The sequence below is a fragment of the Macrobrachium rosenbergii genome, chromosome 41, assembly GCF_040412425.1.
Source record: "Macrobrachium rosenbergii isolate ZJJX-2024 chromosome 41, ASM4041242v1, whole genome shotgun sequence".
Taxonomy (NCBI): domain Eukaryota; kingdom Metazoa; phylum Arthropoda; class Malacostraca; order Decapoda; family Palaemonidae; genus Macrobrachium; species Macrobrachium rosenbergii.
In genome coordinates this window covers 50,996,982-51,022,288 of record NC_089781.1, presented here as the reverse complement: position 1 = coordinate 51,022,288, position 25,307 = coordinate 50,996,982, and the positions used below count along the sequence as shown (strand labels likewise).

At 47.4% G+C, this 25,307-nt stretch overlaps 1 protein-coding gene across 1 annotated transcript in view; it reads left to right on the top strand.

Moving 5' to 3' along the window:
• The first annotated feature begins 257 nt into the window (after positions 1 to 257).
• LOC136826859 (ras-related protein Rab-18-like) overlaps positions 258 to 25,307 on the top strand; it is a 245,411-nt gene continuing 220,361 nt past the window's right edge. Inside the window, exon 1 of the mRNA XM_067084352.1 lies at positions 258 to 805. Coding sequence (XP_066940453.1) covers positions 735 to 805 — 71 coding nt within the window. The 5' untranslated portion in view covers positions 258 to 734. The remainder of the gene's footprint in view (positions 806 to 25,307) is intronic.

The window sequence follows — 25,307 nt, the reverse complement described above, 5'->3', positions numbered from 1 at the left end:
GGTCACCACATAATGTTTTATTTTTGCTGAAAGCTATTTTAGTAATAATCCATGTAGTCCCAAAAATCATATTTTCTGTGTTTTGTAAGATGTATCTAACCCGTTGTATCTCAATTTATGCGCGTTCATTTCCCTAACATTTTTAGTTGCCTCGGGATGAGGAAAACTTTTTCCCTTAAAAGCTTATCCTAACCCTTGCACATGGTAAATTTGATGCGTAGGCGATAAAATATCATATGAATTAGCCACCATACAGGTTTGAAATGAATTTCTCTTCGCGTTTTCGCAGTGTCAGTTTTCCCTTGAAACTTATACACTCGGTGTTATCCACATTAGAAGCAACTAACATTATCTGCAGCTCTGGTAATAACTGATTGTGTCGGCCACGACCAATGTGTAACTCGCAAGAAAATTGCCTGCGACTATTTTGTTGTTACCCGAAATGAAACGTTTCTCTTGGATCCAAGACTTGTTTTAACAAGAAACCCTCTCCCTTTCTCTCTCTCTCTCTCTCTCTCTCTCTCTCTATCTCTCTCTATATATATTTTGCTTCCATATGAAGATAAGATAACAGGTTATCAACGTTGTGCTACAATAAGTGAATAACTATTGCAATTTCGAACGGGTGTTGGCAACTGTGACGAACAGTCATCTGCGACGTAAATATTGCTGTTGTTGTTGTTGTTGTTGTTACCTCTGTGCTGTTCGAGACTTCTGCTGTGCACCTGTCAGCGATGTCTGATTCGGACATTCTCACCACGCTCAAGATTCTCATCATAGGCGAGAGTGGCGTTGGGAAGTCAAGGTAGGTCGCCAGAAAGGCAGAGGCCTCTCCATTTCATTGGGGGGGGGGCGGGGGGGAGGAGGGAGCTCGAGCAAAGAGGTTGACTTGTGGGCCACAAAGCAGGAGGCAGGTTAGGCCTCCCCAAATTGCCCACGGACTAAATCGGATGACCTCTCCTCATCTCGTGACCATCCGAAATATGTCACCGTCAAGGTGACGTTGTTATGAATTGATGCGGCTCATTCCAGGCCATGGGCACGAACCACCTCGCCCAGGCCATGCCCCAGTCCGGTGGTGGGTGGTGGCGAGGCTAGCCTATGTGTCGGCCTCCCCCACCCCCCCACCCTTCCGTTTCCCGATGGCCAAAGGGGGTGAGGGATTGAGGGGAAGACGTTGGGGGTCGATGCCCCCCCGAGAGCGATGCACCCGTTGGACACTTGGGAAAAGGAAAAACATCTATGGCAGACGTCAGCCGATAAGGAAAGGAAAAGCATTGATGGCAGACGTCAGCCAGTCAGAACGGCACGAGTGACGGTCCCTGCAGCCAGTCACAAACGGCCCCCACCAGCCTTTACAGCGGAGGGCATACCCTGTGCAGCATGCCCAGGCCTCTCACCAGTAACTCTACAGTACAGCTAAAAAAGGTCAAACTGAAGGCTGGTAGGCTACTGTGCTCCGCTGGTTCAGTAACTACCAATTCTTATGCAAAATGGGTGCTAGGCCTATGTTTAGTATATACCATGTCTTTGGGATGGGTGAGAGTCAAGAGAGAAAAGCTGGCACAGTAGCCTAAGTGGAAGCCTAAACAAGCATCAAAGGTGGTCATGATTGTGGTCTGTGACTAGCAGGAACCAGGCTGCGGTATTTGTCTTCAGTTTGAAAATGCAGCAAAGCAAAGCCAGTTCAGGGCTGGGGAAATGTGTAGGAGATGACCGCATGAAAGTTTTGCCTATTAATATATTTTTTGAATAATCAAAATAGAAATAGGTGTAGTATATAATGTAGTAGAGGTGAGATAATTCGAGAAATTGACTTGAGGTAATAAGAAATTTACCATATTTGGTTCATGTTTCAGCAGAACTAAGTATTAGCTCTGAGTCGGGTATTACCTTGAAAATTGACATTTACTCTAGTATTTTGGTTGCTTATCAAGAATTTAGCATTCGCTTAAGGCAATTAACCTGTAATGAACGTCAGAACTGATTATATTTTTGCTATTGCGCATGCACAGTGCTGTAGGGGAACTTTTGGTAAAACATGGATTTTCCTTTACTGAGAGGTCCAGGGGACAGATCCCCCGGCTAAGTAACACGACCTACAAGGTTAGGTTTGGTTAGGTTAGGGTACATTATGTTAGTGTGGTTCCTTTTATAACTGATTCCCTTAGCCAATCCCTTCTTGAACATATGGCTTCCTAATGTCTCTCGCATTCACAGAACCGTTCCATACAGTCCATGCAGAGCTAATACTTAGAAATACCTATGTTTCTTTGTTCATCCCTGAGGGGCTGGTACTAAACGTGGTAAAAGTTCCTTGGGACATTGTGTTTAGCACCAGCCCCTCGGGAATGAAAGCAAAAATATAAATAAAAGAAATAAAAGATGTGAACATTTCTCTTGATTGGTAAATTTCTCAAATGATCTCACTTGTACTGCGTTATATACGTATATACACCCTTTTCTATATTCTCCAGTCAGGGAATTATATTAATAATTGATTGATATCTTCATGCAGCTGTCTCCTTTACATTTAACAATGGCTGCATCCTACCTGAACATACTACAGTCTAACCTGCCTTGGGGCACCATGTCCTTACCTGGCCTGTAAACCCCTACCTCCCACCCAGAATCTAACCTAACTCAACTCACCATAGAAATCTCATGTCACTGAGTGAAATACAGAGATGCAGTCTAACCTAACCTAACCTAACTTAGAGCACCACAATCATTCAAGTGAAATATAGTACGGAAATTCATCTCAACCTAACCTTGCACACTGGATTCTAACTAGCAAGGGGCCATGCCCATCTGTCTCTATAACATTACATACAGGATATTTCTTACCTTGGATTGGGAGGTGCACACATTGGCTATTTACCAGTTAATGAATGACCATACAGATAGATTAAGAGGGTTGTGAAAAAAATAAAGTTTCTTTCATTTTGTGTTTTAATTTTTCAGAAAAAAAACATGTTTTTCATTTGTTTTTTTTCCTGCATCCAATTTTTCCACTTTTGAAGACCTTACTTATAGTTACTATAGACTTATGATGTTATTTAAAACTTGCACCTTCCTTCTAGATTAGAAGAATTAGAGGAATCGTTGAAGTAAAGATATATTTTTTCTATCGATTTTAATATGATTTGTCTCTTCTTTTATTGCTGTATATTCTTTCACAGAATTGGCTAAGTGTAGCTTAGGCGGTTATGCTAAATTGCAACCAACCTTAACAAAACAACACACGGACAATAATTATTATGTTCTTTTATTGTCATTCTCGGGACATAAACATTTGGCTACCTACCATAGGCTACCATAGCTTACTGGTGGCCTACCATAGGCCGTAGCCTAAGATTTATTAGTTTTCATTATGGGAACTCCTCGTACCACCACCAAAAATGTGGCATGCAGTAGCCATGCACATACAGTACTGTATAGGCTAGTTCTTTTGTTCACTTACCAGAAAAAACTTCATCATAATATTCACTGACATTAATCAAAACAACTAAAAAGATAGTCAAGTTTCAAGGCAACTGTCACTGCCAAGTAACCACTGATAACTGTCCTATTTTTTCGTTGTTTAATATGTGTAGACTTCATTTTCACACATGTAGCATGCCTTACATATTCATCTATCACAAAATCAGAATCATATGTAATAAGCATGGCATGTTTTTAAACAATGAGTAAAGCCCAAATTTTTAGTAAAAGTACACAGAATATCACTAGGATTGTGATATCTTTCACCATACCATACATCACCTCTTATAATGAGCACAATAACCTTCCACCCACTCTCCAAGCACAACAACTGCCTGCTGCCATGCTATGCACATTTACTTTGGTTCTGGAATGGAGCTTATTGATATGAGCATGATAAAAATTTCTGTTGAGCAGGTTTAATTCTGAACACGTGTTGTACCATACATACTTTTAAGGAACTGTTGCCAGTCCTACAGTTTTCATACCTGTGAATCAGATACATGTATGATACAAGTTTGTTCCGACACAATATACAAACCCTCTGTCCTTTACAGTAGGAATTACTTTCAGTGCAGGTTGGAAACAGCTGTTGAACTTTCAAACAAGGTGGTTAGGCAGTTAACTACCATCCAGGAGACGGTAGTACTGCCTGCCTGGATGTAAACATTCCAATTTGCTTTCGGCCATTGTAGAATGCAGATGTTGTTCTTCGCTCTCTGCCTGACTGCCCTTCAGCTTTTTGGTGGGAAATTTCCCTTACTTTTTTGAGAATGAATGTTGATAAACCTTCTAAACCCTCCTATCCCCAGCGTGTGTGTCCTGGGGTAGGAGGGAAAAGATGTAATACCTTTCGTTCTAGCGTCAACACGAACCCACACGCCCTTTGCCCAACTTGCAGGGGACGTGTGTTCATGTGACATTCCTTGTAGCGAGTGTTGTTCCTGGTCTCCCGAGCAATGGAAGAGGTTCGAAGGGAAGAGACACTACTGTTGGAAGCCTGCCAAGGAATTGTCCGAGGGTTCCTGGCCCCGCTCTCACAACCTGGACCTTCCTACAATGGTGACATCGACAGTGCCGTATATGGCTGTTCCTGACCCTGTTGCTGACCCTGGCCCATTTATGACTATGGTTCTGGCTCCTCGCTTCCCTGTCTCTCGGCCCAGCTTGACTACTGACTGGCCCCCCCATGCCTTCGACCCTGGCCTGGCCCAGCCTGGCAGCCTGCACGCCACCCGTGCCTTCATTCCCTGCTCCTCCTCCTCATGTTCCTGGCTGCCGCGCTGATGTTCCTGCCCTGGTAACTGCTGACCCGAGCACCGCCTATGCTGCCCGAGTTGCGCCTGCTGCTGTGACCCCCCCGGCTGCTCCTGTTTCTTCGGCTGCTCCTGCATGGTTTGGGGGCCTGACTTCAGTCCTGAGGAAGATGGTGAAGAAGAAGTCAAAGAAGAGATCGAGAAGGGTGTCGTCGTCTTCGTCTGCTACCACTTCTTCTGAGGCTTCCCAGCCAAAGAAGAAGAAGCCTTCCCCCCCCCCCAACAAGAAGTCTTGCTAAGATCTCTCGCTGGCTCTTCCCGATCCAAAGATCAGGGAACTGGTGCTCTGGCCCCTGGATCAGTCACATCGGGAGCGAAGGGCGTGCAGACCATGGTCCGCCCTCCACCTGCTGTGCCAAAGAAACCTGCTTCTAGGGCCAGCGGGTCCACGTCAGACATTCGCACGCGAGTCGCTCCAAGTACCCAGGTTTCCAAGGAGACCCAGGTACCCCAGTCTGGTACGGGAGAAACCTCTCTCCTTACAGACCTGGGCGTGGGGCAAGAGGAAGAGTCCGGACATGCAGGTGCCCCGACTCTTCCTGCTGGTGCTTCTATGAGTGCCAAGCCAGGTTCCCGGGAAGGTGCTTCGGTCCCTCGAGTCCGGACACCTGGAGAAGCAGAGAAGAGGTCCCCTGCTCAGTCTTCCCGAGAGGTTACGGCCTCGAAGAAGACTGGGCCGCGTCTAGAGGACAGCGCAAGCTCGCACCAGCCAGCCGCACGCTCGACTCCTCCCAGTCCCCGGCCACATCCGCGTGGCCAGCCTGGCTTGGGGGAGGGGAGTGCGCGGCTCGGGCGACTCTCCTCGGGAGACTGCTTCACCCAGGCTGCCGTCACCACCGCGGGTTGGTGATCGCTCCCGGCCCACTGCCCCTGTTGGTTCTGCCAGCAGGGCCAGTGGGAGCGCCCGATCCTCCTCGCTTGTCCCCTCTACCTCCTGGGCTCCTTCCAAGGGGCGCAAGTCGGACAGGAAGAACTCTGGCGAGTTGTCTCCCCAAAGTTCTACCTCGGGGGCATGTGTACCTGGCTTGGTCCTCAGCTCAACCAGGTCTTACACCCATGTGGTGCAGGAAGGATCACGGGTGTGTGCTGAGGTTCTCCCTATTGCAGGGAGAGTAGATCGGGAGGACCGCACCCTGGAAGGACTCGAAGGTCCTCTCCCCCAGGATGCGGACACCCCCGAGATACAGAGGACGTTTACTGAAGCTATTGCGCTGATTCGTCAGCACAACGACCTCGGGGAAGGGACCATGGCCTCATGTGTGGATCGTCCATCACGCCTCGAATCCTACTTGGGACCCAAGAAGGAACCCAAGGCTTTGGTGGTGCTGCCGTGGTCCACGCTTGCCGAAGGGATCCTCGATCAGGTGAATGGTCTTGTGTCTTGGCAAGGCAATTCACTTAGATCGAACTGCTCGGACAAGCTTCTTCCGCCTCCTCTGCCTCATCAGAAGCGCTTCTATGCACCTTCGGAGAGGGCATTGCCGCCTAAACAGGTTGACCCGGACCTGGTTCGTCTGGATCCGGGTCTTATGTTGCAGCAACTTACTGCAGAGAGCATCTCCCTCTCTCAGCAAGAAGCCGCAACACTGGAAACCACCGCCATGGTGGCCTTCCAGGCAGTCTTCTGGCTGGATCTGTAGTCCTTCACAGTATCCAAGGTGGATGCTTCCTCAGGCATTGTTGTACTCGGGGAGGACTCTGCCTTCGGGAGACTATGCCAGTCTGGAGGTAGGGCCATCTCCTACCTCACCCACCAGATGGCAAACCTGTCGGCTAACCTGGTCCTGAAGCGAAGAGACGCCGTTCTCTCTTGCTTCTCCAGGTCTGTAGGACCCGAGTCGGCATTGACCCTGCGGAATGGACCGTTGCTGGGTTCCGCCTCTCTCTTCCCTAGGGAGTTGGTGGACGCTGTGGTGGAGAAGCGCCAGGCCAGTGACAGCAACCAGCTTGTCTGGGTCTTCACGTTCCACTGTGGCCAGGCCCTCGGGCCAGGCTAGCACTTCATCGGCCCCTAAGAAGCCCCAGTCTTCGAAGGGGTCCCATAGAAACACCCAGCCTTTTTCTTCCTCCTCTAGAAAGAGCAGGTCTTCCCGCCTCTTTCAGCCCGCTTTCCAATCCGGAAAAGGGGGCAAGGGGAAGAAGAAGGGGAAACGCTAGGGGCGGTGTTCCCCCCCAAATGCTGCTGAAGGTGGGGGGGTGCCTGTCGAGCCATTGGGCAACATGGCAGCTGCACGGAGCTGAGACCTGGATAGTGGATGTCCTTCAGGAGGGATATCTACTACCCTTCGAGTCTTGGCCTCCCCTCACCTACTCTGGTCCATCTCCGCACATACGTCCAAGGAACTCCGAAGGACACCACAACTGCAAGAAGTGCAAGCCATGCTGAGCAAGGGTGCTGTGGAAGTCGTGTCGGACCAGTCTCCAGGCTATTATAGCCATATCTTTCTCATAGAGAAAGCCACAGGGGGATGGAGACCAGTCATACTGTAGACCTCACTCCCATAAACCGATTCGTTCGCCAGACTCGGTTCACGATGGAAACAGCGCGATTCTTGCTTGCTTCCATCAGGGTGAACGACTTCATGCCTACGGTGGAATTGAAGGATGCGTATTTTCAAATACCCATTCATCCATCCTCTCGCAAGTACCTCCGCTTTATCCTCAGGGAGACGATCTTCCAATTCAGGGCGCTCTGCTTCAGGCTCCCTACCGCTCCCCAGGTATTGGTGAGAGTCTTTTTTCTCATGTCAGCTTGGGTCCACTCACACAGGATACGTCTATTGAGGTATCTCAACGACTGGCTCGTCCTGGCAAGCTCCCGGTCGCAGTTGCTACAGGACAGGGATCGACTCCTCGAGTTTTGCCGCGATCTTGGGACCTTAGTGAACCTCGAGAAGTCAGATCTCACCCCCAAGCAGAGGATAAAGTACCTGGGCATGCTGATAGGCTTGGTGGCAGCGAAAGTCTTTCCCTCAGACTCTTGTATCAGCAGGTTCAGGCAAGCAGCACAGCTGTTCCTGCCACGACAGGAGCAGCCAGCCCGGCAATGGCAAGTCATCATCAGTCACCTGTCGTCGCTGGAGAAGCTGGTACCTCATGGGCGTCTTCACCTGCGGTCTCTACAGTGGAGGCTAAAGGAGTATTGGTCCCAGTCCCGAGACCCCCAGTCCTTCTTCATTCCTATTTCCGAGGAGGTGAGAGAGGACCTTCGCTGGTGGATGGATGACAGGAACCTCTTGATAGGAGTATCCTTGCATACTCCCCCTCTGGACATGCTGCTGTTCTCAGACGCATCAACCGAGGGATGGGGCGCACACCTGGAGGAGTTGCTGACTTCGGGAGTGTGGCACTGAGATGACAAGTGCCTTCACATCAACATCCTGGAACTCAAGCTGCCTTCCTGGCTCTCCAAGAGTTCCGGGATCGAGTGATGGGACACTTTGTGGTACTGATGAGCAACAATACCACGGTAGTAGCATACGTCAACAAGCAGGGGGGCCTAGTGTCCCTCCCGCTTTACCAGTTGACAATGCAGGTGTACGAGTGGGTCGTGGCTCACTCGGTAGAGCTGTCAGCTAGGTACATTCCAGGCAAGAGGAATGTCGTGGTAGACAAGCTCAGCCACCAGAATCGTCTTCCTTCGCCAAGAGAAGCTTCTCTCTGTTTCAGCTGTGAAAGGCTACCGTGCCGCACTCGGCCTAGTCTTGCGGCTGAAAGTTGTAGACATCTCTTCCTCCTTCGAGATTTCTCTACTGATGAGAAGTTTCGAAAGGTCTTGCCCACCCAGGGATCTCAGGCCCCCTGCATGGGATGTGACTCTCGTTCTAAGGAGCCTGACTCATGTACCGTACAAGCCTTTACGAGAGTCGTCAGACGGGGATCTGACTCTCAAAACCATCTTTCTGCTGGCCCTGGCATCGGTGAAGAGAGTTGGCAAACTACACGGACTTTCCTTCGATGTTAAATACTCGAGGGGATGGGGATCATTTATGCTCGATTTTGTCCTGGATTTCTTAGCGAAGACTGAGAATCCTTCGGTCCCTGATGCACGGTTCGAGTCCTTCACAATCCCCTCCCTAGAGGACTTTATAGGTAATGAACCAGACGAGATGCTACTGTGTCCTGTTAGAGTGCTGTGGCACTGTCTGAACAGGACTCGATGTCTCCGGCCTGAGTGTCGACAACTCTCTGTTAGTACTGGCTCAACCAAGAAAGAAGTGTCCAAGAACACCATCTCTTTCTGGCTTCGTGAGACGATAATGAGAGCATATTCTGCTGCAGGAGAAGACAACACCGGTACGCTTCGTCCAAGATCTCTCAAAGTCCGCAGCATTGGTCCATCCCTCGCATTCCGGAGGAACATGTCGGTTGTGCAGGTGCTGAAGGCAGGTGTGTGGTCCCAGCAGACCACCTTCACCTCCTTCTACCTCTGGGATGTTGCTCACAAGTCCTTGGACACTTTTTCCTAGGGTCTTGTGGTGGCTGCTCAACAAGTTGTGTAGCTTACCTGGCTCCTCTAACAGGACAGGTTGCATCTCGCCTAAGATGTACGGTTGTGATTGGGAGAATGAATGTGAAGTGACTGGCCTCTCTTCTTTCTCCCCATCCTGGCTCTCTTCCCACGGGCAGGGAGCAGATGTGCCGTTACATGCTGGATCTGGCGGTCGATGCAGGTAAGCACCCAACGGGAGCTCCCTTTCTATTTTCCATTTGGGTTGACAGAAGCAACCCCACTCCTTCCCCTTGCAAGGTGGGGAAGGAGACCATGACTATAAGACAAACCTAATGCTTGTGATTGCCTTAATGTCATCTGACTCCAAGTTCTTCCTAGCCTACTTTGCATGAACTGATGATTCCTCTTTCATGCAGAGGGACTCAGAAGTCTGACAACTGATCCCTTGTTTCTTACAACCCGATCATTTTGTCAGAGGCAGTTTTCCCTTCCTCACTCTATTGACCAGGAAGGGAAGACAAGGTGGTGAACTCCAGTCAGTTCAGGAGACTCACTCAGATTCCTCCCTCCAACCAGTGAGTCTTCCTAATGTAAAGGACGGAGGGTTTGTATATTGTGTCGGAACAAGTCACATTTTTTAGAAGTAAATTGTATTTTTAAATATCTAACTTCCCTGGTAGTTACATATATATAGCTTTATCCCGCCGATTAAATCGCCATACGGCAGAAATTCAAAATTCGCGGCAATCGCCGATAGATGGTCAGGTGGCCATACCTGAGCGCCCTCTACCAGGTACCTGGAACCATTCCCAATTGTCCTCAGAAATTCCCTGCCGTCGTTCTATCAACACGTTGGAAATTCACTCTACTTTTGGTTTGCTTTGCTACAATTGGTGAAGTACCCATTACTTGGTTTGGTTTTCGCTGATGGCTTTCGCTGATGTTGGATTTCCCTGGATTTCTTTTTCTCACTGATAAGCTAAATTGTGTCGGTTTCCGACTTGGACAGTTTTATTTGAACTTGCTTTTCAAGATGGCTGACTCTGTTGTCAGAATGTGTGTGAGGGATGCAAGACCCGGCTTCCAAAGGCTGCTCTTGATCCCCACACAGTATGTAAGAAATGCAGAGATCATGTGTGTGCATTTGATGATAGATGCAAGGAGTGTGAAAGTTTGTCTGAGAGAGAGTGGAGAGAGTATAATCGCTATGTGAGGCGATTGGAAAAGGACAGAATTAGGAGAGCTAGATCTTCGAGTGTTCTGTCAACTAGGTCTTCTGATAGTCAAGTCCTTTCTAACTTGTCTGATGCTAATATTCCTGATCCTAGCCCTAAGGTAGTAGTACCCGATCCTCCTGTGGAGTTGGAAGTAAGTAATCCGTCTTTAAAGGATATTTTGGCTGCTATTTCTGCCATAGGAGTTTCAGTGCAATCCCTTACTTCGGATAGGGAAGTGATGTGGGGGGCAGTGCATAGTTTGCAACAAAAGTTCGGTGACAGTGTTAGTGCAGTGGAGGGTGCGTCCGTTCGTGTCTGTCACGCTCCTAGCCCTAGACTTCCATGCTCCCCAACCCCTGGGAGAAGGAACGTTGACAGGCTAAGGGAGGTGAGAGACGTTGAACAACGAGCGGACGTTCCCTCGGCGATCCTGTTGACGCATCCCAGGGCGCTCCCCTCGCCGCGCAGGAAAGGCGAGATGAGGACATGAGGTCATCCTCGGATGACGCAAGACCCAGACGTGGTTGGCGTCAATCGCAAGAATCAAGACCTATCAAGAGACGCAGGTCCCCTTTCCCGCTCCAACAACCCTCTTGCAGCAAATGGAGCTCTCCAGAGAGATTCCTGTGGGAAGAAGACAGCGTTTCCGCGCCTAAACAGAGGCGTAAGACGCATAACTCGTCGGAGGAAGAAGAGTGTACATTACGTCAGTTCACGCTTCTCCCCCGCCCCCAGAATGGGACGTGTCGCAAGCGGCGTCACCTCCTCATCATCAGAAGATCCCAGCAAAAGTCTCCGAAGTTGTGGAAGTTCGTGCAGTGACATCTCCAGTTGTTTCCCAGCAGCAAGTGGCACCTCAAGTAAAGTTCTTGTCGGAAGTTCAGCAGTCCCTTGCATCTCTTTTTGACTCTTACAAGTCGCAAGGGCTAAGAGAAGAACCACACAGGAAGGAACCTAAGGACGTCAACAGACCCAAGAAGAGGATAAGGCAGGAGTTAGGACAGCAAGACGCTAACAGCCAGCAAGACGCGGACTCGCTGCAAGTTGCAGCGCTCATAGACGCTTCCCGCAACAAGCCCTTCCTGTGACGGGGAACAAGGATCGTGAGCTCCCTCGCAGCAAGTTGGGCGCATTCGTGACAAGCAGGATGATACACACGTTTCCCCACTCGTTCAACATCGAAATAGCGGATCCTTTGGAAGAGATCTCGGAGGAGGAGACGCAAGAAACTCTTCATGCTGCAGATCTGAAAAGACTTCTTACGCTTTTGGCGGACTTATTTCCCGATTTCCAACAGGCCGTACCTCGGAGTCCTCCCTCGCAATTTTTGATGGGTAGACCCCAGAAGTCTTCTTCCTTCAAGAAGACATTGTTAGCCAAATCAGTGAAGAGAGCTTTTTCGACACTGAATGATTGGATTTTGAAGAAGAAAGAACAGGGAAAGACAACCTTTTCCTTTCCCCCGACGAGATTGGCTTCTAGATCCAGTGTGTGGTACGAGACTGGGGAGGCTCTCAGCTTGGGAGTTCCTGCCTCCTCCCAAGGGGACTTCTCCAGACTCGTTGACTCTTCACATAGAACAGCCATGACAAAGGCCAAGGTTCTGTGGTCCACTTCGGAATTGGACCACTTGCTGAAAGGCGTCTTCAGAACTATTGAAGTCTTCAGCTTGATGGACTGGACTGTCGCAGCTCTCGCAGAGGTTTCAGATGAGAAGAACGACACGCAAATGCACCTTATTGCCTGTCTCGATAAAGCTGTGAGGGACGGGACGGTCGAACTCTCTGCCCTTTTCACAGCAGGTGTTATTAAGAAAAGAGCTATGCTGTGTTCGTTCCTGTCTTCAGGAGTGACTCTCGCTCAGAGATCAGAACTCTTGTATGCTCCCTTAACCAAACAGCTCTTCCCTTCAGAGCTGGTTAAGGATTTATCAGCAGCCCTTGCGCAACAGTCAACGCAAGATCTGATCACAAGGACTGCTAGGAAAGTTCTTCCAGCAAACTTTTTAGCCAGGAAGGACAAGGAAGCGCCTCCTACGCGTCAGCCCTTTCGTGGGAGAGCCCTTTCAAGAGGAAGTCAGAGATTGGCTGCTGGAGGACAACCTCGTAAGAACCCCAAGCAGCAACCGAAATCCAAGAAGTGATCACAACAACCTCCAGACACAAGTGGGAGCCAGGTTATCCCACTTCTGGCAAGAGTGGAGCCAAAGGGGAGCGGACGACTGGACAGTCGAAGTACTGAAGGAAGGATACAAGATCCCCTTCCTAAGGAAGCCTCCTCTTTCACCAGAACCGTTAGAGTTGTCAGCTACATACTCGGGGAGCAAAGCAGCAGCTCTTCAAGAACAGGTAACCAGATGCTATCAAAAGCAGCAATAGAAGAGGTAAAAGACCTCTCGTCAGAGGGATTTTACAACAGACTTTTTCTGGTACCCAAGAACTCGGGGGGTTGGAGACCAGTTCTGGACGTAAGTCCACTGAACAAGTACGTAAGCAAAGCCAAGTTTGCTATGGAGACTTCTGCGTCAGTCCTAGCAGGCACCAGACAAAAAGACTGAATGGTATCGATAGACCTGCAGGACGCGTATTTTCATGTACCATTTCACCCGAACTTCAGAAAATATCTAAGGTTTGTGCATCTCGGGACAACTTATCAGTTCAGAGCACTTTGTTTTGGACTAAGCTCGGCTCCTTACGTTTTCACACGAGTGGCATCGAACGTAGCTCACTGGTTACATCTAAAAGGATACGAATTTCGATGTACCTGGATGACTGGCTAATCAGAGCCAGATTGCAAGCAAAGTGTCTGGAGGATCTACAAGTGACAACAGCTAGGACTGGTAGTAAATCTAGCCAAATCACAGCTGACGCCTTCACAAGACATCATCTACCTGGGGATGAGGATTCAGTCAGTGGTTTTTCGGGCTTTTCCAGCCCCGAAACGCATTCTGGATTGCCTAGGAAAGGTGAAGCTCTTTCTAGGGAGATGGACCTGCTCGGAGAGGGAGTGGATGAGTCTGCTGGGGACCCTCTCCTCAATCAAACAATTCATCTCCCTGGGAAGACTACATCTACGTCCACTTCAGTTCCATCTGTCAAGTTATTGGAAAAGAGGCCAAGACCTGGAGACATGGATTCCGATCCCTCTGGGAATCAAAAATCAATTGAGTTGGTGGGACAACCCCAACAAACTACAAGAAGGCCTCTAACTTCAACAGAAGAACCCCGACCTAGTGTTGTATTCAGACGCATCGGACGTGGGATGGGGTGCAACGCTGGGGAAGGGCGAGATCTCAGGTCTATGGAAAAACCATCAGAAGAAGTGGCATATAAACGTCAAAGAACTGGTAGCCATTCATCTAGCGCTAGTACACTTCCAGGAGAAGGTCCAGAACAAGATAGTACAGGTCAACGCAGACAACACCACAGCGTTGGCCTACATCAGGAAACAGGGTGGCACTCGTTCGGATTCCCTTTACGAGGCAGCAAAAGATCTCCTGCTGTGGGGAGAAGCGAACAACATAACTCTGATTACCCGCTTCATAGAGGGAAAGAAGAACGTCAGAGTGGATCTTCTCAGCAGAGGAAGACAGGTTCTCACGACAGAATGGACCCTACATCACGAGGTGTGCAACAGGCTTTGGAATCTGTGGGGAGAACCCTCAGTAGACCTCTTTGCGACACAGAGAACAAAGAGGTTACCAGTCTACTGCTCTCCAGTCCCAGACCAGGAAGCAGTGGCAGTGGACGCCTTACTCATGGATTGGGAAGGACTAGACATGTACGCTTTTCCCCCATTCAAGATCCTAGACAGAATCATGAAGAAGTTCAGGGAGTCGAACGATGCCCGCATGACCCTGATAGCTCCATTTTGGCCCATGAGACCATGGATCACAGAAGTGATGGAGTGGCTAGTAGATACCCCCAGATCATTACCTTGTCGGAACGATCTACTCAGACAGCCACATATAGAGAGATACCATCAAAATCTCCTCGCTCTCAACCTAACTGCCTTTCGACTATCGAAAAACTAGCAAGAGCGAAGGGCTTTTCAAGAGAAGCTGCAAGAGCCATCGCAAGAGCAAGGAGGATGTCCACACTCAAGGTGTACCAGTCAAAGTGGGACGTATTCAGGGAATGGTGCAGAATTAATAACATTTCCTCTTCCAATACCTCTCTAGCTCAACTGGCAGATTTTCTGCTGCATTTAAAAACCCAGGAAAAACTAGCAGTATCAACCATCAAGGGATACCGCAGCATGTCGGGAGACAAGGACCTCACGGATCTCATAAGGTCGTTTGAGACAGTTAAGAGGAAGGACAACCCGACCCCCTCTTGGAATTTAGACGTAGTCCTGAAGTTTTTAACCTCGAACAGGTTTGAACATCTCGACAAGGCTTCATGGAAGGATCTCACTAAGAAGACCCTTTTCCTGGTTGCGTTGGCTACAGCCAAGAGGGTAGGAGAATTACAAGCCTTTAGCAAGAAGGTAGGCTTCAATGGAGAAAATGCAGTCTGCTCGCTACAACTTGGTTTTCTCGCTAAAAACGAGAACCTTTCTCAACCTTGGCCCAGATCTTTTTCCAACCAGGGCTGTCTCATTTAGTAGGACAGGAAAAAGAGAGAGGCCTTTGTCCAGTTAGGGCCCTAAAATTTTATCTACAGAGGACCAGAAACATGAGAGGTCAGACAGACCACCTCTGGTGCTCGGTGAAGAAACCTTCGTTGCCCTTATCAAAGAATGCACTGGCGTTCTTTATCAAGGACTTAATAAGGGAAGCTCACCAAGAATGTGACGAGAAAAGCTTCCCAATCCTCAAAGTCAAAGCGCACGAAGTAAGAACTGTGGCGACTTCGATGGCTTATAGACACAACAAGTCTATGAAATCGATTTTGGAAGCGACATTCTGGCGAAGCAAGTCTATCTTCGCAGATTGTTACCTGAAAGAAGTACAGACCCAATATGAGGATTGCTGTTCCCTAGGTCCGTACGTTGCCTCCGGCGCCGTAGTTGGAGAAGGTACTACTGCCTCTAACCTATAACCTTATTTTTTTTTTTTATTATACCCTTGCTTTTTCTTGATTTGAACTCACAGGTTGTCTATAAAGGTTGTTGCAACCTTCCACAGTCTGGGGTTGCAAGTCTAAGTTAGGTTTTATGGAGTGTGTTTTTAGTGATTTTAGTGGGTCAGGTGGTCAGCTCTTTGTCCATGGCTATGCCAGGATAGCAAGGGTGGTGGTCTAGTCATGTTAAGGTCGAGGACCGTGTGACAGCCCCATAGAGACTTTCTACAGCCCCCTGGATGGGTCGCTGGATCTCTCAAGGAATGCAGGCGAATGAGGCAGGATAACTATGAAGCCAGCTTCCTTATCAGGTAAGAACCAGAGTATGGTTACAGCTAATATATAGTGTTTAGTAATTATACGAATTCCCAACGGTGTTGTGGTTCTCTAACCCACCACCAATGGTGTCAATCAGCTATATATATGTAACTACCAGGGAAGTTAGATATTTAAAAATGGTATTTTCATTATAAAATAAGTTTTTAAATATACTTACCTGGTAGTTACATATATAAAAGGTCCCTCCCTCCTCCCCTCTGAGAACAGGGGCATGAAATTTCTGAGGACAATTGGGAATGGTTCCAGGTACCTGGTAGAGGGCACTCAGGTATGGCCACCTGACCATCTATCGGCGATTGCCGCGAATTTTGAATTTCTGCCGTGCGCATGACGAATCGGCGGGATAAAGCTATATATATGTAACTACCAGGTAAGTATATTTAAAAACTTATTTTATAATGAAAATACCATTTTTCCTAACTATACAAGCCCGAGGTCCTTTACATTTTATGCCCACCTCATGCCACCCCTCAATCTGATACCTGGGCTGAAAGGCAAATTGGAATGTTTATATCCGGGCAGGCGGTACTCCCGCCTCCTGGATGGTAGTTAACTGCCTAACCACCTTGTTTGAAAGTTCAACGGCCATTTCCAGCCTGCGTTGAAAGTAATTCCTAATGTAAAGGACTGAGGGTTTGTATAGGCTAGTTAGGAAAAGTACAGTTTACTTTTAAAAATTGTGATTTTAGTTGAACATGTTTGATACTGAACATGTATATGTCTTGTGTCATACATACTTTAAAGGAAGTGTTGCCAGTCATACAGTTTTCATACCCCTCCTCCTGTCCAAATGCATTGAAATTGAAATAATTGACCCCAGTACCTCATGGTTTCAAGATATGATTGAAAAATAACAGAAAATTTTATATAAGTAACTTACCAAGTAATTACTGAGCTGTAGTTTCCTCTTGCACGGCAGCTTAAATTAAAAAATTTGCAGGTAACGCTTCAAAGTTTAGTTCAGATGACTGGTCCCACCTATTCACCGGAATACCCAGAACAACTTAGCATCTGACCTCAGTCTCCTTCTGCCGCACTCGAGTAAACACCAAGTGTTGATGGCAGCTTTGTTCTTGAATTTGCCAGTTGGAAACCAGATTTCAGTGAAGTATTATCGCTGATTTTGGGTAGCCTTCAAGCTGACAGCTTTCAGGATCAGTATATTGTTTTGTTTTTAAGATCTAATTCAAGTTTATCATATTTCCTTAGGCTACAGTAGTGAATTTGCAATCAAAAGGGTTAACTACTGATATCAAAGCAATATTTATGGTAATGAATTACTTATCTGCAAGTCTCAGTTAATGTTTGTTAGGATTTGAGACATGTCTGTATGGCGATACTCTGTGTACTGTACTTCAACTATTGTTGGTAAAGGGTAACTTTTGCTTTTCCTGAATAGCGTAATAATGTAAATATTGTGTTCGCTGCCTGTCCAATTTTTTTGGTAGTGAATACATATCTGAAAATCCCTACAGTATTACGGGATGGCCCAAGGTAGAGGGTTAAGGTACAGATGGCTGAATGTTGGCTTTAATGGTTATAGTGCTGTTACATCTTGATACAAATCAACTAGGCTTCCCCAGTCCCAAACCACAACAGTCATAAGCAGAGCTTCGACATGCACAATATAATATGCAAGACGTATTACATTACAATGTCAGTGTTTGATAGGATTTGAGGTATTATGTCTGTATGATGGTACTCAGTGTACTTTGAACTATATCGGTAAAGGTTAACTTTTCTTTTTCAGAGTAGCGTAAAAACATGATATTGTGTTTGCTGCCTCGTTTACCGATTAGTGTAATATAACGTAAATACTGCATTCTCTACCAATCCAATATTTTTGATAATGATTTCATATCTGCAATCTCGAATTATGTTGGTTAGGATTTGAGATATGTTGGTATGATGGTACTGTGTACTTCGTAACATTTATCCATAAAGAATTAATTGAACATCTTATTATTACGCTCCCCTTTGCAGAGAACTGAAAAGTGTAAGGGCAGGAATGCAGTAGGAGAATTGTGCTTAATGTTTTGGTTATGATGAGCTTTAGCAAGAAAATGTTCTTGACAGCCGAGAACCATGCTCTGGTGCTTGCTTCACCAGTACATATACTAAACAAAGATGACATTAATTGTGAAGAGTTCCACATTTTTTAGCTCATACTAAGAGCACCCAGTAGCTCTTGCCAGCTCCCAAGCCCTAGCTCGCCTGCCGCCAACTGCAGAGCGCTGGACACCCACTATCAGGCGCTCACTCTTGGGTGCTCGGCACCAGTTACCGAGATCCTGGCACTAACTCTCTCCTACTGCTGGCTCTCCTGCCTTTTTTTATCCACTTGCTCCTGCACCTGGCTCCCTCGCTTCCTTCCTGTGCCATTGCTAGTCTTGTGTCTGGGTTAACAGATGTTAACCTTGTAATAATAGTGAAGTGTTGTGAAGTGGAGGAGGTAGCTACTCGTCCCTTGATGCTCCTTGACAAAGGTCACTGTCAGACTCCCATGCACCAAGGAGGCATACTGGAAGTCCAAGGGAGGTCAGGGGTTTTACACATGGGTAGTCACCCCCTCTGTCAAGCCTGTTGCTGGTCCCAGGTATCGGCAGACAGCCACTGGAAAGGCGTCTTACTGGATGTGTAGTGAATGGGTAGCTATCCAGCCCCTCGGATCTCCTAAACCCAGTCCCTGTCAGACTGTCATGCACCAGGGAGGAGGCATACTGAAGTCCATAGGACCGGAGGTTGATGCCCCCAGGTAGTTGCCCCTCAGTCGAGCCTGCTGTCTGCAGGTGTCGACAGGCAACCGTTGTAAAGGCGTCCATGGAGATGTACTTTTTGAAGTTTTACTAGTCTTCGGTTAGCTCCTTCACTGCAGAACTTCCAATTATGCTTTGCTAACCATTGGACTTCTCCTTCGCTGCAAAGCTGCCACTTAAGTAGCAGACACTCCTGGCTATACTGCCACGTTGCTACAGGTTAAGTGGAGGCATGCTGAATGCCAGTATTGGCGCCAAGCGTAGCATAAGCTCCCAAGCTTCCAATAGCGCCCAAACACCCTGTAGCACCGGAGCTCATCTTAAAATAGAGCTTCCAGCACCAGCTCTCATGTGCTGGCGCCAGCCTACTACTGTAGTGGCTGATGCCAGTCTCTCTCTCTCTCTCTCTCTCTCTCTCTCTCTCTCTCTCTCTCTCTCTCTCTCTCTCTCTCTCTCTCTCTGTACTCGGTGCCGGTCTCTTTTAAGAACAGACTGTTGTTCTGATTTGAGAGCAATTTCCAATTGAATGCCTAGCTCCAGTCTTCAAGTGGCCAACTCTAGTCTCTGATCATTGGGTGTCCTTCAGTATCGGACTCCCTCCTTTAACTATCATACAACTGCTCTCAGGCAGTTTTGTGTCTTTTCAGCATGTTCCACCTTCACCTAAAGTTCCAGATGGGCTCCCTTTTGTGACATCAATTAGTGTCTCGAAGCAGTGCCCTTTGCAGGCAGGGACTTTTGTGTACGAATTTATGAGCTTGTTGAAGAAGGCTGTCACCTCCACAAGGAGTTGGGAGTCTGACTTGGTTTTTTAAGGGAGCAAGACAAGTGTTTTTTGTCCTTCCCTCCCTGTGATGCTTAGACGGAGTTGGTCCTGCAGCAGAAGTCGTCACTCATGGTTTTGTTCAAGACCATTGTTACCCATGGCCAGACTTGTGTTTTTACGGACTTTCCAAGTTCCTGTAAGCGTGTCAAATAAATTGAGCACCAACCAGAGGCAGTTTCTACTGCAGGCTCTCTTAACTTATAAGCAACGACAAGTATTGTTTTCATTGATAACAACTTTTTTATTTCAAATTCATTACATGTATTAATGTTTTGGAGTAGAGTATGTCCATGCATCCCACCTCCTGTCAATGTGGGAATCAGCTGTGTAATTACTTGGTAAGTTACTTATATAAAAAATTACAATTTTGTGATAAAATAAAGTTTTATGTAAGTAACCTACCTAGTAATTACTTAGCTAAGAGTTTTTACTCGAACAGCAGCTTAAATTTTGAAATTCACAGTAGCGATTCTTTTGTTTTTGTGTAGATGACAAGACCCTGCCCACTTTCCGGGTAAGAGAGAGGAACAACTAAGCCAATAGACCAATTTGTTTCTGCCGCTGGTATCGTTCACACATCGTGTGACTAAGCAGCTTGGTTTTGAAAATTGTTTTTTCTTCCCATCCAGTGAAGCATTCTTTGTATGGTAGCCTTTTGGCATTGTTTTTTCTTGATTGGTTTTTTGTTACTGATTATGGCATTTTAGCTAGTTAGTTTGTTAGACACTAGCTCTTCCAGTTTCCGGTATTGCAGCAATGGTTGCAATACCCGGTTGACGGAAATTACCTATTACTCTCATACCCTTTGCACAAATTGCAGAGGGCAAGTTTGTACCATTGATTTGACATGCGACAAATGCAGGGGTTGGGACAAATCGAAATGGAAGACTTTGACTTTTTATTTGAATAAATTAGAGAGAGATTGCAAGAGGAAGGCAGCCACTAAAGACAGCAAGAAATTAGCTAGTCAGATGACTCCTAGATCTAACGATGTAGTTATTCCTGCTGTATCTCCTCCCGTCATTCCTGTTTCTCGTGTCAGTAAATTGTCCTAGACCACCTACTGCTGCTTCTGATTTTTCACACTTCCAAGCCCTATCGCTTCGCCAGCATGGAAAATAAATTCGAACAGAGAATTAATATGGTGGTAGGTATAGTGGCCCAATTAGGGGCATCGATGCGTATCCTTACGGATAAATTTGGCAAGAAAAGTGAAAGTGAAGTGTTAGTGGAGGAGGTGGGTGTTTGTCCCTCTGATTCTCCTAGGCATCAGTCACTGCCATACACCCCTGAACCAGGGGGAGGCATACCATTAGCCCAAGGGAGGTCAGTGGGGTCTGCCCACGACCAGTCCCCCCCTCGGACCAACCTGTTGCATCCCAGGTTGCATCAAGAGGCAGCCACTGGAAAGGCATCTCCGACATGCATCAGCTCTCGTTAGTTCGAGAGATTCTTCGCCATACCGTAGGTGTCAGTGGCTCTTCCCCAGTGAGTCTCATCCCTTGAAGAGGTGTTCTTCCAAGGATCTAGCTCCTCGACTTCTCAGTAAAAGGTTGAGGGAGCCGCCTCTTAGTCCTCAACCCTCTTGCAATAAGTGGGACAGCCCTGAACGTTTCTCCTCTCCTGGACGCCAGGAATGAGCTTTGAATCACTTCTCTTCATCTAAGATGCGTCTTTTCTCTGATTCTAAGTACCCTCTTCTAGCGTAAAACGAATTCTTTGTTTAAGTGCCCGGTAACAGCCAAGCGGTGTACATTACCTGAACGCCCACCTTCAATTAATCACCCTGATTTGGCTAAGCTTCCTGCAGCGCTTAAGCCTCTGGAAGCACCCGAACTCCCTGTAGCACCCGAACTGCCTGTAGCGCTCGAACTGCCTGAAACGCCCCATTTCCCTGACGCTGCCATTCGTGTTAGAGTTCCAACTCATTGTAATGCATCGTCTCCTCCACCAGTGCTTTGGGGGAACCAACCAGTGTTTTGATGTTGGCCTCTAAGCTTCAAGCACCAGCTTCGTCTGGTTTAGCAACAAATTGTCAGTCCGCTTCAAATTTGGATCCAGCTTTAGCTCCGCTTCAGTGCAAGTTGGATAACATTCTGCAACTTCTTCACGGACCATCCACTGCTAAGGCACCTCTATCAGATGTTCCCTTGTCTCCGGTTTCATCTGAAGAAGAGGATTTAGATCAAGATTCTCCAACGACTCCTTACCCATCACTTCTGAAGTTTTTACTCCAGAATTTCTCTGAATTCTTCTCGCCTGCAACTCCTTCGTCCCCAGCTTCATCTTTCATGATGAGTAGTCAGTCTTCAGACACTGCTGGACTACCCAAGTTGGTTCTCTCGTCCTCATCCAAGAAGGCCCATAGTGAAGTGGAGAACTGGCTTTCCAAGAAGAGGAACAGGGTCCCTCCTTCTCATCTTTCTGTGTCCCGCTACCTGTTGTATGCTACCTGGGAAGCTCCTTCCCAGGGAGTGGCTGCCTCCTCCCAAGGGGACTTCTCAGGTCTTCTTTTTGACACAAGAGATGGACCACTTCCTGAAAAGTCTTTTTAAGACTTTTGAAGTACTAAGTTTCATGGATTGGTGTTTAGGCGCTCTCGCCAAGAAAGTTCAAGAGCCATTGCTTCCGCCTGATTGCTCATTGGAACTTCCGGGTTTTCTCTCCTGCGCGGACAAAACAGTCAGGGACAGTTCACAGGAGATTGTTTTGCTTTACACAATGGACGTGCTCAAGAAAAGGGAACTTTGGGTTTCCTTTACATCTAAAGGTGTAATTTGTCCCAAAAGTGAGCGCTTTTATTTTCCCCGCTAGACAAACATCATCTTTTCCTGCAGACAACCATTAGCGAGATTGTTTCTAGACTTCACAAGAAGTCCACACAGGATCTCCTGACACAGTCAACGAAGCGACAGAGAGATTGGTCTGCAGTACCCACCAGGACTTCCTCTCCTCTGCTGTCTAGGCCCTTTCGTGGGGAGTTGGGGGAGCAGACAGATCTTAATCTAGGCCCAGAGGATCAATTAGGTTCACACCCCGAGCCATCAAGAAGTCATCAACTAACTCTTCAACCCGCAAGTGAGACCTCAGTCCTCCATGCCCCAGTGGATGTGAGGCTCGAGAGATGGAGTTCAAGAGGGGACTAGTGGGTAGCCAAAGTACTCAAGGATGGTTATTCTATCCCCTTCAGGGAGAGGTCTCCCTTGACCACCACTCCCGCCTCATTGACGGCCTACTCCGAAGGCTCGGAGAGGTATTCAGCCCTCTCAGAGGAGGTTTCCTCTCTCATCAGCAAGAAGGCCATAGAATTAGTCAGGAACTTCAAGTCGAGGGGGTGTTACTATCGACTCTTCATAGTGCCCAAGCCTTCAGGGGGATGGAGCCCGGTGCTAGACGTGAATGCCTCCGTGAAGAAGACAAAATTCAAAATGGAAACAACACAATCAGTTCTTGCTTCCATCTGTCAGGGGGATTGGATGATCTCCCTAGACATGCAAGACGCATATTTTCATATCCCTATTCACGAGGATTCAAGGAAATACCTCAGGTTTGTCTTCAGGAACCAAGGTAATCAATTCAGAGCTCTTTGCTTTGGCCTCTCGGCTGCCCCTCAAGTGTTTACGAGAGTACTCGCTCCCCTAGCAGGTTGGCTACATCTAGCAGGGGTAAAGACCCTACTTTATTTAGATGACTGGCTGCTTCACTCTCCCACAAAGGATCATTGCATGGAGGACTTACAGAAGTCGATTTGCATGACTTATTGAACCTCCAGAAATCTCAACTAATTCCCACTCAGAGAATTCTCTGTTTGGGGATTCTGATAGACTCTCAGAGTTTTCAGGCTTCGCTGTCCCTCAAGAGAGTGGAGGAATGTTTAAGGAAGGTGTACGCTTTTCTCACCCTTCATTCATGCACAGCAACTCTGTGGATGAGTCTTATAGGCACACTAGCCTCATTGGAGCAATTTGTAAGACTGGGGAGTCTGCACATGAACCCACTACAGTTTTACCCGAGAGTCTGCTGGGATTGGAAGGTACATCAAGATCTTCACTCCTTTCCTATCACAGCTGAAATAAGGGAGGATTTGCATTGGTAGAAGCCAGAAGATAGATTGACAGAGGGGAAATCTCTTCTCCCAGTGAACTCCAACCTAGACTTCTTCTCCGACATGTAGGATTTGGGATGGGGAGCGCTCCTTGGGAACAGAGAAGTCTCGGGAATTTGGTCCCTGAAGGAGAAACTGCTTCACATCAACTTACGAGAATTGAAAGCAATTTACCAGAGTCTCAGTTATTTTGCAACAGAAGTCTGCAACAAGACGGTTGCAGTGTATGCAACAACACCACAGCCTTGGCCTACATAAGACATCAAGGGGGAACGCACTCATTCTTCATGTGCAAGATAGCAAGAGATCTGTTGTACTGGGCAGATCAGACTTTCCAAGGCTCCTCCCTGCTATTCCAAGTCTTCTCAGACAGCTGCACTGCAGGATTTTCCATCAAGGCCTGTCCACCCTGGCCCTGACAGGCTTTCAACTGTCAGTAGACTTGTCCGAGTGAAAGGTTTTTCGCGATCGGCAGCGGAGGCCATTGCCAAATGTGGATGTGCTTCTTCCAACAAGCTCTACCAGGCAAAGTGGAAGTTTTTTAGGACCTGGTGCAGAAGAAGCAGAGTTTCATCTTCTCAGACACATATCCCTCAAATAGCGGATTTTCTTCTTTTCTTGAGGACTTCCCTAGGAAGGTCTTCTTCCAACGTAAAAGGCTGTATTGAGCAATGCTGAGCTCTGTTTTCTGTCACAGAGGCCTCAACATTTCTGCTAATCAGGATGTTTCAGACCTAATTAAGTCTTTCAACACCACCAGATCTAGAAAGGAGGAGAATTTCACTTGGAATCTAGATGTGGTACTTAAGTAACGTTAGCAAGTGACCGCTTTGAACCCATGCGCTCTTCCTCTCTCAGGGATTTAACTGTGAGCACTATTTTCCTTGTAGCGCTGTCCACTGCGAAGAGAATAAGTGAAATTCAAGCGATTGACAGAAGGATCGGCTTTTTGAACAGAGACACAGTCTGTCCCTTCCTATTAAGTTTTTTGGCGAAGAATGAGAACCCTTCACACCGTTAGCCTCGTTCCTTCACAATTAAGAGCCTCTCTGATATTTTAGGCACGGAAGAGGAAGAAAGAGTGATTTACCCAGTGAGAGCCCTCAGGTACCACCTGCACTGAACCGAGAAAATTAGAGGGCAATTTTCTAATTTATGCTAGACCCTTATCTAAGAATGCTATTGCAATACACTCCCTGAACACCTGAATTAGCCCTTAATCCCACTAGCCACTAGCCCGAACAACTCAGCTACCCATCCCACTATAGTGGGAATTTTAACAGCCAGCATTACCAACGCTGCAGGTAAAATCTTGTCACTTGAGCTAGCATAACAAACGGTTGGCAACGCTGACACAGGTGTGCGCCGACACACCCCATTTTCGTCAATTGCTTTTTGTTCACGCTGCTGGAAGGTTGTTTCCTTCTGCAGTGCGAGGTTTTAATCGTATTGTCCGACTTCTCTTTGTATTTTGGACTTGTGGTGAAGACCTGGATTGGATTTAACAGTTTTTCTCCTGGATTTTCTGGGTATCTTCGACGTGGAACGTCTTTTGGATTTGGACTCACTAGTTCCCGGTCTCAATTGTGCGTCACAGACTTTTCACCTTCTACTACCGTGCTATCGGCTTCGACATCGGCCTCGACTGCCTACGACGGTGGACTCTGACGCTCATTGCTTCTTCCTGCAAAGATGGATGAGTACCTTGAGACACGATAGACATTCCGTCAGGTATGTAGGAAGGTTAAT